The 16,683-nt window shown below is 40.2% G+C and overlaps 2 protein-coding genes across 2 annotated transcripts in view; one reads left to right on the top strand and one right to left on the bottom strand.

Moving 5' to 3' along the window:
- LOC145481309 (uncharacterized) overlaps window positions 1-16,683 on the bottom strand; it is a 100,632-nt gene that overhangs the window by 53,065 nt on the left and 30,884 nt on the right. The window lies entirely within an intron of this gene.
- LOC145502147 (uncharacterized) lies at window positions 941-15,651 on the top strand. The gene is made up of 9 exons (XM_081481439.1): window positions 941-1,108; window positions 1,352-1,597; window positions 1,710-1,787; window positions 5,114-6,341; window positions 7,161-7,262; window positions 11,036-11,119; window positions 14,362-14,412; window positions 15,374-15,424; window positions 15,503-15,651. Exons 1-9 carry the CDS (start codon window positions 941-943, stop codon window positions 15,649-15,651), a joined length of 2,157 nt encoding a protein of 718 aa, XP_081337565.1.

Raw genomic sequence — 16,683 nt, 5'->3', positions numbered from 1 at the left:
TCAAAACCACCAGCTTCGCATACAGGAATCAAAAGATATCATTTTTTCCTCCAGCTCTTCTCAGCAGTCCGGAATCCTAAATCCCCGAATCTGATTGGCCAATTGCGCACCACTCTAGCGGTCTAAATTTCCTATGCGGATACCGAATACAGACCGCTCAGAAATGTCCAGCTTAGGCAACTTTTCAAGCTTTTTGTTACACCATAAAACAATGTCAAATGTAAACATTCAACACTTTAGCAACTTTTAAGCTTTTTGTTACACCATAAAACAACGTAAAATGAAATCATTCAGTCAACAAACTGGCAACATATCAAACTTTTTTGTCGCTTTTCGTGCCCGAAATATTAAACTGACGTGTACGCCAGTTTTGAACTGAACAGCTTCAACTAAAACTCATCGCAAAAGTTGCTTTCCAAGCAATACCGTAGAGAAAAAAAAATAAACACGTTATTTGCCGGCCTTGGTCGATCCGTATTGGGAAAAACTGTGCCCTCGGTCTTGAGTACGGCCCGAGGCAGGGGTTGTGCTGACCAGATATTCACCCTACATAATATCATTGAACATGCGGTGCACAGAGTGGTAGAGGCAGTTTTATATCCTCTTCTGTAGACTTCCAAAAGGTCTTTCATAGTGTACACAGAGAGAGCTTGTAGCGCATACTTCAAGACTATGGTGTCCCCCTGAAGATTGTCCAACTTACCCAAAGCTTCTACAAAGCATTCTCTTGTTGTGTCAAGGGCGGTGATATCTGCTTTGAGGTCCAAACAGGAGTTAGGTAAGGTTGCGTGATGTTTGCATTTCTATTTAACTTGGTCATTGAGTGATATGTCGTTTCACGAAAGACCAACCCAGGGGCATTCGGTGGACCCTCATCTCCACCTTAGAGGATCTGGATTTCAACGATGATATAGCACTCGCATCTTACACCCACTGCCACATGCAAGAGAAGACAAGTATACTAAGCACTTATGCTCATCAACAAGGACTCAACATCAACCTCACCAAAACAGAAGTCATGGCTCTTAACACCTCTAGCCCTCAACCAATCAAGATAGGTGAAAAAGATCTCCCTATGACTGAGCAATTTGAGTACTTGGATAGCATTGTCAGATATGATGGCAGAGCAGGCATATATTTCCAAAGCCGGCTAAACGAAGCCAGGAACTCCTTCAAATTAAAACGCTAAACAATGTGTGGCGCACCAAACTCAAGATCTACCATAGCTGTGTTCTGTCTACGCCTTTTGTATGGGTCAGAATGCTGGCGAATGGCAGAAAGTGATCTGAGAAAGCTGTCGACCTTCCACACGAAACGTCTGTGAAACGTCCTTCGTATTTTCTGGCCTCAGACCATTTCCAACAAGGATCTGCTTATACAACGCGAACAAGAGTGCATTGGTACCATCATCATGCAGAGACGATGGCGATGGATGGGTCACGTCATCAGGAGGGAGAGAGACTCGGTTTCGAAGATGGCACTCCACTGGACATCGGAGGGTAGGCGCAAGCTTGGCAGACCCAAAAATACATGGCGACGCACTGTCGAGGCAGAGATGAGGGACTTGGGCGATAGCTGGAGCTCCATTCAAAAGCCGGTCGGAGACAGACACTTGTGGAGGTCCTTTGTTGCTACCCTGTGCGCCAGTGGGCATGATGGGCAGTGAGTGAGTTCACCTGGAATACTTGTGCTTATACACTGTTCCACAGGGGACAACTGATACGTTATCCGACTCCGTGGGCTTCATGATGAGCTCTCATGGGTTGTGTGCTTTCTTGGTTCCCCCTGTTAGCCTTTTAGCCAGCTTCTGGAAACTGGCTGGAACTGGAAATTCGGATATAACACACTGCGTTATGATATCCTTGAACAAAATAACTTTTTCTGGCACCAAAATGACTTGCGGTAAGTTTTGAAGCTTTTTGTGGAATTCAGACAATTTAGGAGAAGTCAGGATTATTTTTTCCTCGAGAATTTGAAAGTTGCTCTATTGAAATTCAATATTAAGTGATGAGAAGACGTCATTTGTAAAACCAAACAAACGAATCAAGACTTCAAGCCCCTTAGCCTCGGGAAAAATCAAGACTCTGAGTCAGCTTCGTATAAAAATCGGGACTGTGAGAAGCAACTAACGGCTAAAAAGCGACACTGCGAGACCCGTCAAATTCAACTAAAATTTTATGAGACCCAGAGTTTTTGAAGGACCATTTGCCACCCCTATTAAAGGCAACAAAAACTCCGTGGTGTTTCGGAGCTCCCTTTATGCCTTCGATTTATGAGAAACGGGACTCAATAAGCGGGTTTCCTCAGCGTAAATTCATTTTTGCTGTTTCTTCATGATAATAGCCCAGCTTAAGAGATTTCTTATCAACAGCTCGATACCAGGAGAAAACCTTTCTAAATACAACCAATGAACCTTGCGATTGCGATTTCCCTATAAGTATTGCTATAAACAGCGAAATATTTGTCACAGATTTTCGATTTGGACAGAGTTCTTGAATTCAGAACGTATATTTTCTCATCTAAAATTGTTTTAATATCACGGGCTTCCCAAATTAAGTCCGACGCAAGTACACCGTCTGAATCAGCCGTCGCTCCAAAGTCGCTTTAAAGTCGAACTTAAGGACGTCCGCGCGAAAATTTTCCAGTAGATGGATTTTTTAAAATTTTTTACTGCATTCAGATAATGAGTTACTTGTGCCAGAAATGCAAAAAAAATTGGGGGTCACCGACTTCGTTTCAAAGATAAAGCCTGTGCAAAACTACCCTGATTTGGATAAATTGACGCACGTAATTCAGCATGGTCCACAGGGGTTTATAGTTAAAAATATCGAAAGTGAGTCAACGGAGGCAAACGATCTTAGTCATAGTTTGTAGAAGTGGGTCTGCTGCGTAAATAATTCCAAATGTTGCCAACGTTTTCACAAAACTTTACCCTTCAAGAGGCATTTGAAACCGCCGCACAGATAAACGAGGAGCTAAAAAGAACGGAATTCGATGGTGCATTTCGCAGAAAATTCAAACTTCTAATCGATAGATTCTCTTCATTTTTTCACAAAACGTAAAAAACGGTAGAGAAAGTGATCCATGAAAAGAAAAATAGGGGTTACCGTACGTCCAAGATCGTTAAATCCAGGCAAAGCTATAGCAGTAGCCGTCTGCCCTATCAATTAATCATTTTGTTAAACCCATTTTGAAATCACTGGCTATCCTTACAATCTAATTGGCTCTCAATGGTGCGATTTATTCACGAATCGCACTATTTTTTGCTCTAAATCGCATCTTTTTCTCAGCCATTGAGAATGGGACAGTAAAACAAAACAACAAATCAGATTTCAATATTAGTTTAAAGTAAACAATAAAATTTCAGGAAAATGAAAGGCAAAAAGCCATTGTGTGGGGAATTTAGCAACTAGTATAGCCAAAACTTTATTGTTATTGTGTTTTTTTTTTCCAAAAAAATTGACGAATGTAATTAATTACAGTTTCTAAATGACGATTGTCAGCTCCTTCAGGCTGAACACCTACTTTAATGGAAGTTTCCAACTTTCAGTGTCCATTTTGATGAATATTTTGGCGATTTTTCTTCAACATCTGCTCAAAATCCGTATGATACCGAGTCCAGTAAAACATAAACAAACGAAAACCACACAACAACAAATTCAGGGCCATCTCAAGAAGGTAGATGTTTCCAGGTTTCTGGCAGTTTCAAACGAAGCAACAAAAGAGCTCAGCTCTGTCGCTGTGAATAAACATAGTCAAAATACACCCCGCTCCACAAAACAGTGAATGAATGAACGTCTTACGAAGCTGGTGTTAGTCCTGCCATCTTGGCAATGTCTTGAAACAAATGGCGCCGCAAGAACTTGACAAGGTCCTGAGTATTGAGTCCTTCGCCGAGGTCACAAAAAGAAACGGAGATGATAACGAGCTGGACTCCCTTAAAATCATGCCATTAAACGGTATGAAAGAAAAAAAACGTACCATCCACTGGGCATCGTGCACTCGAGGGATGATTTCAGACCAAATTGCACTCCACTCAGTTCAATTACCATTATTTATTAGTAGTAACAATCGCGCGCGCTCGATGCATGACGTGGCGTGTGAATTTGCGTGCGCAGTAAGGCTGCACAGGGAGCCTTCACATCCGTGTAGAATATGAATAAAAGATCAACCTACCTTTATCGCAAGGCCTATCGCGCGTGTTTTGTGTTTTGTGGCGGCCATTTTGATTTTTAAATACGTGCGCGGTCTGCTAGTGCGAGGTCTGGAACCGACAATTACGGGAATCGCTCGGAGCCTTCTCGGAGCTCTATTATTGTCGGTGAGCGTTAGGCTCCTTCGAAAATTTGCGAATTTTCCCGCCCGTCCCAGACTTCTTAAATTTCGGTTCCAGACTTCGCACTAGTGACCGCGTATTAAAAATTCAAAATGGCCGCATCAAAACACAAAACACGCGCGATAAAGGTAGGTTCAGCCTTTAATCATATTCTAATCGGAATTGATGACTCCCTGTGAGGATGCGCTGAGACAATTAGCGCGAAGGTCCTTAATCGAGTTTGCTTTGGCATATGAGTGTAGCGGCCTTCGGAGTTTCGACTCATGAAAAGTTTGGCATCTGAACTGGGCCTTAGTTTTTAAGCTCGTGCTAAGAATAGGCTAGCAATAGCATTCAGAAAAAGTACAACGCTTTAAGGTTACTCCAAACCTTCGCTGGTGTCCTCTAGAAAAAAATTCGTACGCACGCTGTTTTCAAGGAAACCTCCACAAACTATACATCAATAGAAAGGTTATGAAATGTTAATGTTTAATATTTTATTTTCATTTTCTGGGAAATGTTACCTTGAATAAAAAACTTCAATTTGGTTGGAAAAAAGAAAATTTGGAAAAAGTAGCCCCGCAAAGGTTTGGAGTAACCTTAAGTTCAATTAACATTTTATAAGTTCATAATTCATTTCAAACCTTTCTCTTGAGGATTTCTGTAAAGAAATTTGTGGCAGATTTAACTGTCTAAGATAACAAGCCGAGAACCCACCTCTTTTCAATTTGTGAGTGAAAAGTGATTATTATATTTATGCAGCTCTTGAATTTCCTCATCTTCAAATTTTTGATTTAGGAATCGCCCATTCATTATGTGGCCTCCACAACTCGTAAAGTCGTGGAAGATGAAAAACCAAGCTTGTCCTGTGACGAAACATTGACAGTTACTCTGTTAAGTAGTGAATGGAAGTCATCAAAGGTTGGCTTGTCGACCATCAACAGAGAACTTGCAGTACAATTGGCAAAAGACCCTAATGTGGAGGTTTATGTCTTTCTTCCCAAATGTAGCGAAGAAGATAAGAAAGATGCCCATAGTCACAGTGTTCAGCTCATTGAAGCAGAAGAACTTCCAGGTTTTGAGCCAATTGATTGGTTGACTTCTTTACCCAAAGGTCATCTTCCTCACTGTGTAATTGGACACGGACTTCACCTTGGTCGACAAATACCACTCATAAAGCGACAGCATGATTGCAAGTGGATTCAAGTTGTCCACACAGCTCCTGAAGAGCTTGGGATGTACAAGAGTAATGAAGGGGCAATTTCGAAATGGGAAGAAAAACATCAAGAAGAGGTAAAACTCTGCGAGCGGGCTGATCAAGTTGTCGCTGTTGGGCCCAAGCTGGCAGATGCCTACTCTCGTTACCTCCGTTCCAGTAGGAAAGATCAAGATGTTATGAATATCACCCCAAGCATTTTCAAGGAGTTTGACAATGTTCAACAAGCCTCTGAAGAAAGAAGGAATTTTTTTGTTCTGGTATTTGGACGAGGTGATGGCGAAGATTTCAAGTTAAAGGGATATGACATTGCTGTTCAGGCAGTTGCCGAACTGAAAGACCCATCCTACCAGCTCATGCTTGTTGGAGTACCAGAAAGAAAAGGGGATGAAGTGGCAGAAAAGTTACTCCAGCATGGTCTCTCCCGAGGTCAGCTAACTGTTCGCCGCTTTAAGGAAAGTAGGGAAGAGCTAGCCAAATTGTTCTGTGAGGTCGATCTGGCAATCATGACATCGAGGACTGAGGGCTTTGGCTTGGCTGCTCTAGAAGCTCTATCTGCTGGTCTTCCTGTACTTGTGAGTGGTAACTCAGGACTTGGAGATGCTCTGAAGGAGGTTCCTTCAGGTACCTCTCACGTAGTTGATTCCGAAGATCCAAAAGAATGGGCCAAGGCTATCAACACCGTCCGTAAAAAAGGTAGAGAGCTTCGACTTGAAGAGGCTAACCTTCTTCGTGCAAAGTATGCAGACAAGTACAGCTGGCGGAAGCAGTGTGATTGTCTTGTGAAAAAGATGCTGCACCTTTCGTTTGGTAAGATAAATGACTTTGCATTGCCCTTTTGTTTAGTAACCTTTACGAATAAATCAGATTTCCATGAGGTGATAGCTGAAAATGTGGAAGGCCTCATCAACTGTCATCTCATAGAAATCAAAAGGGAATAATCTGATTCAATGTTTTGGCAGAATTCTGACCAAATTTTCTTTAAATGCCGATTTCCAATTAACTCTCGACACATCACGGTTTAGTAAAATCGCGTGCGGATTGAGTTGCCGTTTGATCAAAGCTTGCAGGTCTTTACACACGCTCGTCAGTACGTTGAACCTCGGGATTTCAAAGCAGCATAACAGTCAATTTCCTTTCAGTAGAAATTGTATTATTTACATCTTCCTCTGAAACATAGGAGAACTACAAATGGTACAATGCCTATAATACAATGCTGCAAAACATCCACTTCAAACACGGGTTCCCTTTGAGCGAATACTCAACGTCTATATCTGGCGCAACCGAGTTGACTATTGCTCATGTAAAACAAGAGTGAATAGTCATATTGTGTTTAGCAGACTCTCTAAAGGACTGCAAATTTCAAATAATATTGCACTAGTTTCGTTTACAAACTTCAACTTCATCCACATGTGGACAATGAGACGTCCTTTCCCGTGCTTAAAAAAGGGCCTTTTGGGGGTTATATTCTGTTTTGGGTCTCGTTTGAGCCTATTAAGAAATTTTTGGACCAACAGTTTGGCCTTACTCGCACGTTCTCGTCACTAATATACCTGAGTAACTCCCCCACCTACGCCGAGTGTTTTTTCATTTTATTAGCCCTTGAAGTAAATTAAATTTAAACCCCAGGAAACATCCAAGACAAACTGGAACAAGTGCAAAATCAAGTAGAAAAGGCGAACGAAAAGATGAAAAATTTGGGGAAGCTAACGGAGATAAACCCAGAAGCAGGTTAGTTCACAGTGAAAGGTTGCAACATGGAATTATTTGCACACGCAAATAATTAATCATAGCAATAACAAACGTAAAAATAAAAACGTTGACCAAGGAAAGTTCAAAGTTCAAAGAACTTAAAGTACTTAAAAAAGCTATTCGAAGAAGGGAACATTTATCTTGCTATTTTGCTAGAAGTACGAAATTTCAAGTGTCAATCATTTCTTGAGAGCTGTTCTGTCTCCTGTATAATGACTGCGTCATGTATTCAGCATTGTTTCTTACACTTCTGAAAAATAAAGGACACGAAAAAAAGGGTCCTGTTAAACGTGGGCGTTAGGAGTGCCTGCCTGTAAAAATCAGACAAATTCTTAATTTCGCGGCAAGGGTCGAAAATTCGATTTCGCTCATATTCTCATGGTAGATAGGCTAGGGCATGACAAAAACTACTGGATAGTTTTTTTTGGCAAAATATCCTTTTATTTCAAAGAAATATGCGAATTACCAACTTCCGTTAAAATCGTCATTTGACGCACCATTTTATTAAGCAAGTTTGAGAGCCTCGCATGCAAAACCACATCATTCTTCCGTCTTTAAAACACTCAAATATTTTTGTGCAATGTTTAAATGTGTACTGGGTTGGTTTTAGGGAATGTTGCGTTGTCTTTTTGGGTGCAAAATAATTAAATTTCGAAGACATGTATTTCATTCACTTAAAAGTATTTCGTGTATATAATTAATTTTCACCATGTGCGAAACCTTCAAATGGATTAAGCTTCTGGTGGTTGAATCGCAGAAGGATGATCTACAGATTCCTGTAAAAATTTCTTTGGGCAAATGATTGTGAGCGACGCGAGAGCTTTTCAAAGTACGTCAAAAATGCAAATATTTGACCGTCCGTCGTCAAATTTCAATTTACGGGTTAGACGTATATTTTAGCATGCGCCACATGACTTGACCTATCATAAGTTGAAATAGACACAGAGCTGATAATTTCGAAATGTTCTAACCTTATTTGTTGCAAAAGGCAGGTCCAAAGCCGATTTGACGTGTTTCTCTCACCATTCGTCGCACAAAAAGCAGAAGTTTGCTTTTGTTTACACAAGGTTAACGTCCGATGTACATCGCCAACTGTCAACCTATTATTGGTCGAATTCCATGAATCTGTGACCATCCTTCTGCCCATATGAACATCACTACATCTAAGTCAAAAACGGCTGAGTCATTTCTTGATAGTTGCTTGCTTTGCACTGCGCCAAAATAATACGTTTGATCGATTGCTGACCATTGCTGATAAGCGTGTCGGCGCAGCACAATCTTACAGCCGTTATTTGTTCGTCACGCAATGCTGTCACGGCATATGCTGCACATTTTGATCTATTTTGTATAGAGCACTCTCAGGATAAATGAAGCAATTTAATCATTGTTCATCTGTTTGTTCATATATATAATAATATGTGTATATTTATATAATCGTATTTTATAGTGTACGTGGCCTCTGTCCAAATCACGTTTGTTGTACGTTTTGATGTTTCAGACAACAGCTGATAAAACTAGTGCCTGTACTAACTAGAATTTTAAAAAAATCGCCATAAAACAAATTATAGATCAATGAAGCAAGAACTAGCTGAAATAAAAATAGGAAATCGCAACGTGTCTAATTCGTGAGAAAAACAGACTAAATTTGATTAGTAATTACGTGAGTAAATAGCCCTGGCCATGCCATCTTATTTGGCGTATTTTGTTTGCCTGGGGGCGAGGCATTGGTCTGTTTGTAACAGAAAATAGAGGACTAGTGTCAATACGGTCCAAAATTATTGTCAGTAAAATATTGTAAATAAAACACCTATTGACCGGTTACCTCCGCGGCCACCATTTGGTCGTTCCGATAAGGGTTTCATTATTGTCTTTACCCCTATTAAGCGGCCACCCAAAATTTAAAAACTTTGTTTTGGAAAGGGCGATGGCAGATAAGAGTCTGAAATTGAAGGTGCATGACGAGTGATAATTCAAATACACGTCTATCATGATTGTCTTGAATTGACTCCATGTTCACCAAGAAATTTATAACCCGATAGTGAAAAATTAAATATTCAAGGTACACCAACTTCTATTTAAGCGGCTAGCCCTATTAAGCGGTCACCACCCATTTCCCCGGGGGTAGCCCACTGTATTACATGTAAACCAAAAATAATTGCACAGCGCGAAAAGACCTAGGTATAAGTTTAGCGTTACAGTATTACGCAGGGCATGTAGGTAGCGGTGGTCGAGTAAAAGATAACAACACGGGCAACGGTAAACTATTCATTCTTCTCATTTCTCAATTTAATCTCTTCCTACTCAACACGATTGTGTGCTCCCAGTGGTTCCCAGCCTTACAGAACCTTATGTATTAGGATAGAAATTGTCCTGCCACTACCCCCTAAAATGGGATGACAGCATTGCGTGACGAACAAGGAACCGCTGCAAGCAAGGATTCAATCCATCAAACCACGATGATCAAATGTAATATTTTGGTGTAGTGCAAAGCAAGCAACTATCTACAAATGACTTAGCAATTTTTGACTTAGATGCAGTGGTGATCATATGTGTCGAAAGAGGGTCACAGATACATTGTATTCGACCATTAAATAAGTTGACAGTTGGTGATGTAATCGGACGTTGTGTAAACAAAAGCAAACTTCTGCTTTATGTGCGACGAATGGTGAGAGAAACACGTCAAATCGGCTTTGGACCTGCCTTTTACAGCAAATGAGGTTAGAACATTTCGAAATTATCAGCTCTGTGTCTATTTCAACTTAACATTGGTCAAGTCATGCGGCGCATGTTAAAATATACGTCCGTGAATTGAAATTTGACGAAGGAATGGTCAAATATTTGCATATTTAACGTTCTTTGAAAAGCTCTCGCGTCGCTCACAATCATTTGCCCAAAGAAATTTTTACAGGAATCTGTAGATCATCCTTCTGCGATTCAACCACCAGAAGCTTAATCCATTTAAAGGTTTCGCACATGGTGAAAATTAATTATATACACGAAGTACTTTTAAGTGAATGAAATACATGTCTTCGAAATTTAATTATTTTGCACCCAAAAAGACAACGCAACATTCCCTAAAACCAACCCAGTACACATTTAAACATTGCACAAAAATATTTGAGTGTTTTAAAGACGGAAGAATGATGTGGTTTTGCATGCGAGGCTCTCAAACTTGCTTAATAAAATGGTGCGTCAAATGACGATTTTAACGGAAGTTGGTAATTTGCATATTTCTTTGAAATAAAAGGATATTTTGCCAAACTGAAAAAACTATCCAGTAGTTTTTGTCATGCCCTAGCCTATCTACCATGAAAATATGAGCGAAATCGAATTTTCGACCCTTGTCGAGTTATTTTCCATTTTTATGGACAGGGACTCTTAAGAGCAACCTGTAAAAGCTTTAAACTAAATCTGACAAGGTAAAGTCTGCATGCGAGCCAAGTGGCCAATCAGGCCGGAGCTTATCCCGGTTTCTGTAGCATGAAGCGACTAGGAGTATTTCTACTCCCCCCTGGATGGGATGCTAGTCCATCGCAGGGTTACCCCCAGCATTAAGTTCGTCGGTACCCATTTATACACCTGGGTGGAGAGAGGCACTGTGAGAGTAAAGTGAATTGCCCAAGAACACAACACAATGTCCCCGGCCAGGGCTCGAACCCAGACCGCTCGATCCGGAGACGAGCGCACTAACCATGAGGCCACCGCGCCTCCCACACTAAATCTGACAAGCTGGTTTTTTTTTTCCGTCGCAGAAAACCTGAAAGAGGAATTGGGACATCAAGTGAAAAACGTCCGTAAAAAGTTAGACTCCTTGGGAGAATCAACCCAAGATGAAGGTCAGTAGACGTAACGATATTTGAAGGTAGAAAGATTAGATTCCATCTTCAGTCACGAAAAAGGTTACCTTGTAACTTACGCGGTAAAACTTAACTGATACATTTATAAACAAACGGGAAAAATGACGGGATGACTGTTTAGAAATTAATGTTGGTAATTAGTCATGCTCCTGCATTAGAATATTTGCCGCGCTATTATAAACAATAACTTCCATTTGGCGCGAAAACATACTCGGATATTTGTTCGGGGACTTTCTCTGTTGGGAGAAGCGAACAGTTTTCCGAGAGCTTAGCTCGAGGGAAACTGTGAGCTTTGAGGAAGAGAGAATGTCCAACTAAACGACATATATCCGATTGCGTTTGTGTTTATTATCCCCCATACATTGTGCACAACACGCGCAGTTTTGAAAATTGGGGATAATATATAGATTTAGACAAGCGTTTGTGTTTATTATCCCCCATACATTCTGCACAACACGCGCAGTTTTGAAAATTGGGGATAATATATAGATTTAGACAAGCCTAAAAGCGGAGCTCCTGGGCCGGGTTTTTCAAAGGCCTATTAAGGTAATTCCTCTGAAATAAAAGTTACAATAGATTTTTGTTCAAACTTTGTCCACTGAATATTTTTCATATGATAACTTCAATTTTGAAATGAAAAAGGTGGGTGCCCATGCTCATCAAGGAGCAGTGAGGCATTGAAAATGCCCCATTTTGGCATTATTTAATGCTTATCATAAGAACGCATTCCCAGTAATTGTAACATCTTTGTGAGCCCGGACTCATAAGAACACGCATTAAACTACAGTCAATGCAATGTGTCGGACACAAATAAACGTTTTAAGTTTGATTCAGACAGAAAGCTAAATCCTTGATTAAAAATTTGAACCGAATTTCTTGACGTGGTTACCGACTGCAAAATAGAAAAGACCACAGTGTATCTACTATTTTTCTTATTTATTCAATTTTCAGCAATAGAAATTAGATCAGTCTTTTCTCACGCAAAGCTTATGATTAGTTGACTACAATGACTGGAAAAAAAATTGGGGTCCCCGTGCTCGTTGGTGAGCTAGAGCCATTTTTCAACTGACAGAGCTCAATATCACGGCAAATCCGTCATGTTTTCAATGTGCGCGTGCACGAGCGCGCGCTAATGACGCCATAAATTATGCGCAGTAAGGATGCGCGATGCAAATGTGAGGAATGACTTTAAGCTAACCCAGGATAAGCAAGGACTTTAATTTCACAATAACTGCCTAATTTCTCGCGCGCTGATTGGCCCATTTTTCAATAAGAGTACACACGGATAAAATTTTAATTTATGCAAGCTTTCAAGTCCAACTTTCAGCTGTCAAACTGTCAACTTTTTTAACCAATGAGATTTAATGGACTTTTTTAAGTAGCCAATGAAAAAGCGAGAAAAGCTATTGACAATGTTCGCGTCATTTTGAATGAAATTCACATATTTTTGTTTACGGCAAGTTTATGGCGTCTTTTCCCCTCATTTATTCCCGGCATTTGACCATTTTGGGGTCTTGTTATTGTAAAAAACAAATTGACGTTAATTTTTTATGCGTCAATCCTCTTATTGATGATAAACTTCCTTGTCAAAGTTTACTGCGGAACCACTCACAACCACTTTGACAATGTTATGACGCAATTGATCATCAATAAGAGGACAGACGCATTAAAAAACTGACGTCAATTTGTTAATTTTAGTTTTGTAACTTTGCGGTGAGGTTTTCTGTGTATTGTTTTGTCTTCTGTTTTGAGTTTGAATAATCACAAAAGCAGTGAAAAACATTTGTATAGAAGAAAAATTTATAATTGGGTTCTCTTTTAATCCTGGGTTAGCATCAACCGGCTTCCGAACAACCCAGCCCTGGTGAAAACAAAAAACTGACATGAGCCCGTGATCCGATCGAAAACCAGTTCTTGGTCAGCGGCCAACTTTAAAAAACACGTGACCTCGATGAACGCTAAACTTGAGTTCGCGATATGGTCACGTGATACTGGTTAGCGGATACCTTGTTAAGACAGGTGTTAATCGATCATAACATGGATGTCCAATATCAAATAAGGACCCTATAAACGTCGCTTTCAACCTATTAGGTGGAGTACGACCGCCATCTTGGGCGACCCCGCCGTAGTCGTCGTGAGTACGCTATCACTCAGATATTCCCCAATTTTAGTCACGTGACGCAAGTGACGTTCCCGTTCCCTTGCTAAATCAGCCTATTAGCTGAAGTACGACCGCCATCTTGCGCGACCCCGCCGTCGTGCTCAGATATTCCCCAATTTTAGTCACGTGACGAGTTTAGACCAATTGCTCGCTATCGGAAATATTTCATGGATTATAAAGGTCGATATCACTATGACAGTGATATGGAATACACGATCATTAAGTAAAAGAAATAGTTTCACTGTGCGGCGCTTGTGCAAGTTATGTGTCTTTTGTTACGGACTGAGTTTTTTCCCCATCGATTTATGGCCACAAATCGAAGGGGAAAAACGAGGATCCGTAACTTACAGTACGGACCGAGAGAAGGAGGTTAGGAAGATATTTATTATATTTCTACTGCGTGTCTTAAGAGTTCGGGAACGATTTCTATTCACGAGGAACGGCTTCAACCACGAAAACAAAAACAGTGAATTTGAAATAGTTGTTAAGTGACCCTCAGCAGGTTTTAATACACAATTTCAGCATAAAAACAAGTTTTAAACTTTACTTGCTAAAAATGTTGAGAACACTTGGTAATAAATCACGAAACATTTTGGCAGCAAAAAAAGCTTTAAATTTTAGCGGGCCGTACAGTAGAATACGGCCCGCTAAATTGACCAATCACAGCGCGCGCACTAACTGAGAAATATAATAAGACGCTATATTCACTAAATAAAATGATGCCAGAGACCGCAAACGAAAATGCTGCCGGTTTACGCAGGATCTGTAAAAGATCTGATCAGCCAAAAATGAAAACATAACAATGAAGCAAGGTTGATTACTACGTAGAAAGCTTAGCGGGACAACGACATGATAGAGTCCAAACTGAAAGCCAAGAATTTGTGTTTTTATGTTTTAGTCCGTTATTTTGAAGTCCTTGATATTCACCTCTGAGAATTATACTAAAACAGTTATTCGCCTCAGGCTCAGTGAACATTGGTGAATATTGAGTATTCATCAATGTTCACTGAGCCTGAGGCGAATAATTGTTAAATAACAAATACTTAACATTCCTTTCCAGGTCTTCCAGATCAACCAGAGAGTGCTGTTAAGAAGGAAACAACCATTCCAGGTATTTTGAATTTTTAATGTTAAATTTTGTCTCACCGTCTTTTCTTCATGCTTCTTTCTGAGGAAGTTGATTCGAATTGCTTCTACAATGGAAGGATGGGAGAACATGGAAGCATGGAAATAAAAAAGCCTGGAAACGAATGTTCGAGAATGTAGAAATGGGCGAATGACTAGATGGGAAATTTAGTTGATGGGCAAGAATTGTAAGGAAATAGCTGTCTCATGACTTAGTCATTTACATTGACGAGTTTTGTTTCAAAGGTTCATTACCAGTATCAGAAACTAGTGCTGGTGATTTGAACTTTTATATCCGACTCAAACGACAACAAGCTTTATTTGCACGTTCATAATATTTATAAATCAAGCTTTGTACACCACGTATGAATATAGAATTTAGTAATATGCTATTTCCGAGTTACTTTGTACTCTGTTCCAAAACGAATCCCAGTGCAAAACCTTTCATATTTAAATGAGTTCGATTTGCATGAAAATTAACCTGTAGGCGGAATTCATTTTCATTTGAATGGTTTCGCACGGAGACTCGTTTTGACACAGAGGCAAAAGGCAACTCGGAAATGGCCTATTGCTATCCGCTTAGTTTTTGGTTTCGTAATTTGGTTTTCCTGTTCTCTCTTGAAAACGTTTTATTACCAAGGTCTTGCACAGTTTGTCTTTAAACTCCTACAAGCTGCGAGGCGACGAAAGCCGGAAGACACGTTGGATTTTTGCGTTTGACTGCTGTCGAATCGTAACAATCTGGAGACCTAATAAGGTCATCGCTTCTTAGAGATAAAAGTGTGTCGTAGCTCGTAATTTGTAGTCAAAGACCCGAATGCCTTCGCAGCAATTCATGTCTCTGACTAACTCTGAGACGCTATAATTAAGAGAAGAACAGAAATGCTTCAAGACTTTCAGGCCATTTATGTCCATTTATACAAAGAGAATTTCCCTTTCTTTGCTAGTTGAACATACGGACGCCACTGCTTCATCGCCAACGCAGAAAATGTTTACAGGTATTATGAATATTAATGGTAAACTTAGAGTCTGAGGTCTTTTTCTTACCCCCACTTCAAGGAAATTTTGTTTTGTAGTTAAAAAGGGAGGACGAAAAGATGGGAGGACAGGAGGATTGATCGAAAGGTTGATGAGAGAAAAAAGATGGAATGCTGCTGCGTGGTCAACTATTTTATCAAGTATATTCTCAGGGTATTGTTTCACTACTCTCCTACAAGAGAGTTGATGTGGGTGTAAGAGGAGATTGAAAAAAAAAAAAGGGATGGGAGGACAGTAACGATGGGTGAATGGGTGTATGGTGGAAGGTTAGGAGAATGCAAAGATAAAAGAACAGTTATTATTGAGAAGGACAAACGGTTTCCCGACAGTACTGGTCATTCATATTTATACCGTGTTTCATGTTCTTGGACAGGTAAAGATGCTGGTGCAGGAACTTTATCTCCAACGGAGGGCACTCGCATAGGTAAACTTAATTTCTACCACAAACTGTCTCTCTTTCTCCTTTTCTTCGCCCCTATCTGTGGGAGAGTTGATTCCACTTCTTGTTTGTAACGCTGGGAGGATGGGAAGGTGATGAGATCTGAACATAAAAGAAAGGAAATAAGGAAGCAGGGTAATAAAAAAAATCGAGGCTGGAAGAATCGAAAAATTGCCTGACGACAAATTGAGTGAATGGGAGAGAATGGTGAGGAAAAAGCTGATTTGTTACATGTAGTCATTTACTTTGATGCGTGTGCTGTGTTATCACCCACAGAGCCGGCAATTTCTCTGTAGTCTGAGTTTGAATGTTAAACTTGGTCTGGCGTGTTCTCTTCACCTCTCCTCTGGGTTCCTGAGGGACTGATTTGGGAGAAATGTGGGATTGAAGAATGCATAGATGGGAAGATAAAAGGATCGGAGAAGGGATCTATGGGAGGATGCGAATATAAAAGAGTAGATTGAAAGGAAGAGAGAATTGGTTAAAAAAAGCCAGGAGAGTTTAGAATGAAAACAACTAAAAGGCTTTACAAATTAGTCATTTATAGTAAATAGTGTGAACCCAGGAGTATCAGTAATTCGTATGATGTGATCGTCCGGTTGAGGGTAGTTCTGAAAAGAACTGTTGTTGGTGACTTACGTTTCGACAACCTGAGTGGACGTCATCTTCAGAGTCAAGTGAATAGTGTTTGTCAGTAACAATAGACGGATCGAAACCCACCAATGACTGATGACAAACTTTACACGAGTCTTTCAGCCAATATCATCATGGCTAAACTGA

Source organism: Orbicella franksi, chromosome 1, assembly GCF_964199315.1.
Source record: "Orbicella franksi chromosome 1, jaOrbFran1.1, whole genome shotgun sequence".
Lineage (NCBI taxonomy): Eukaryota > Metazoa > Cnidaria > Anthozoa > Scleractinia > Merulinidae > Orbicella > Orbicella franksi.
This window is presented reverse-complemented; position numbering and strand designations above follow the sequence as displayed.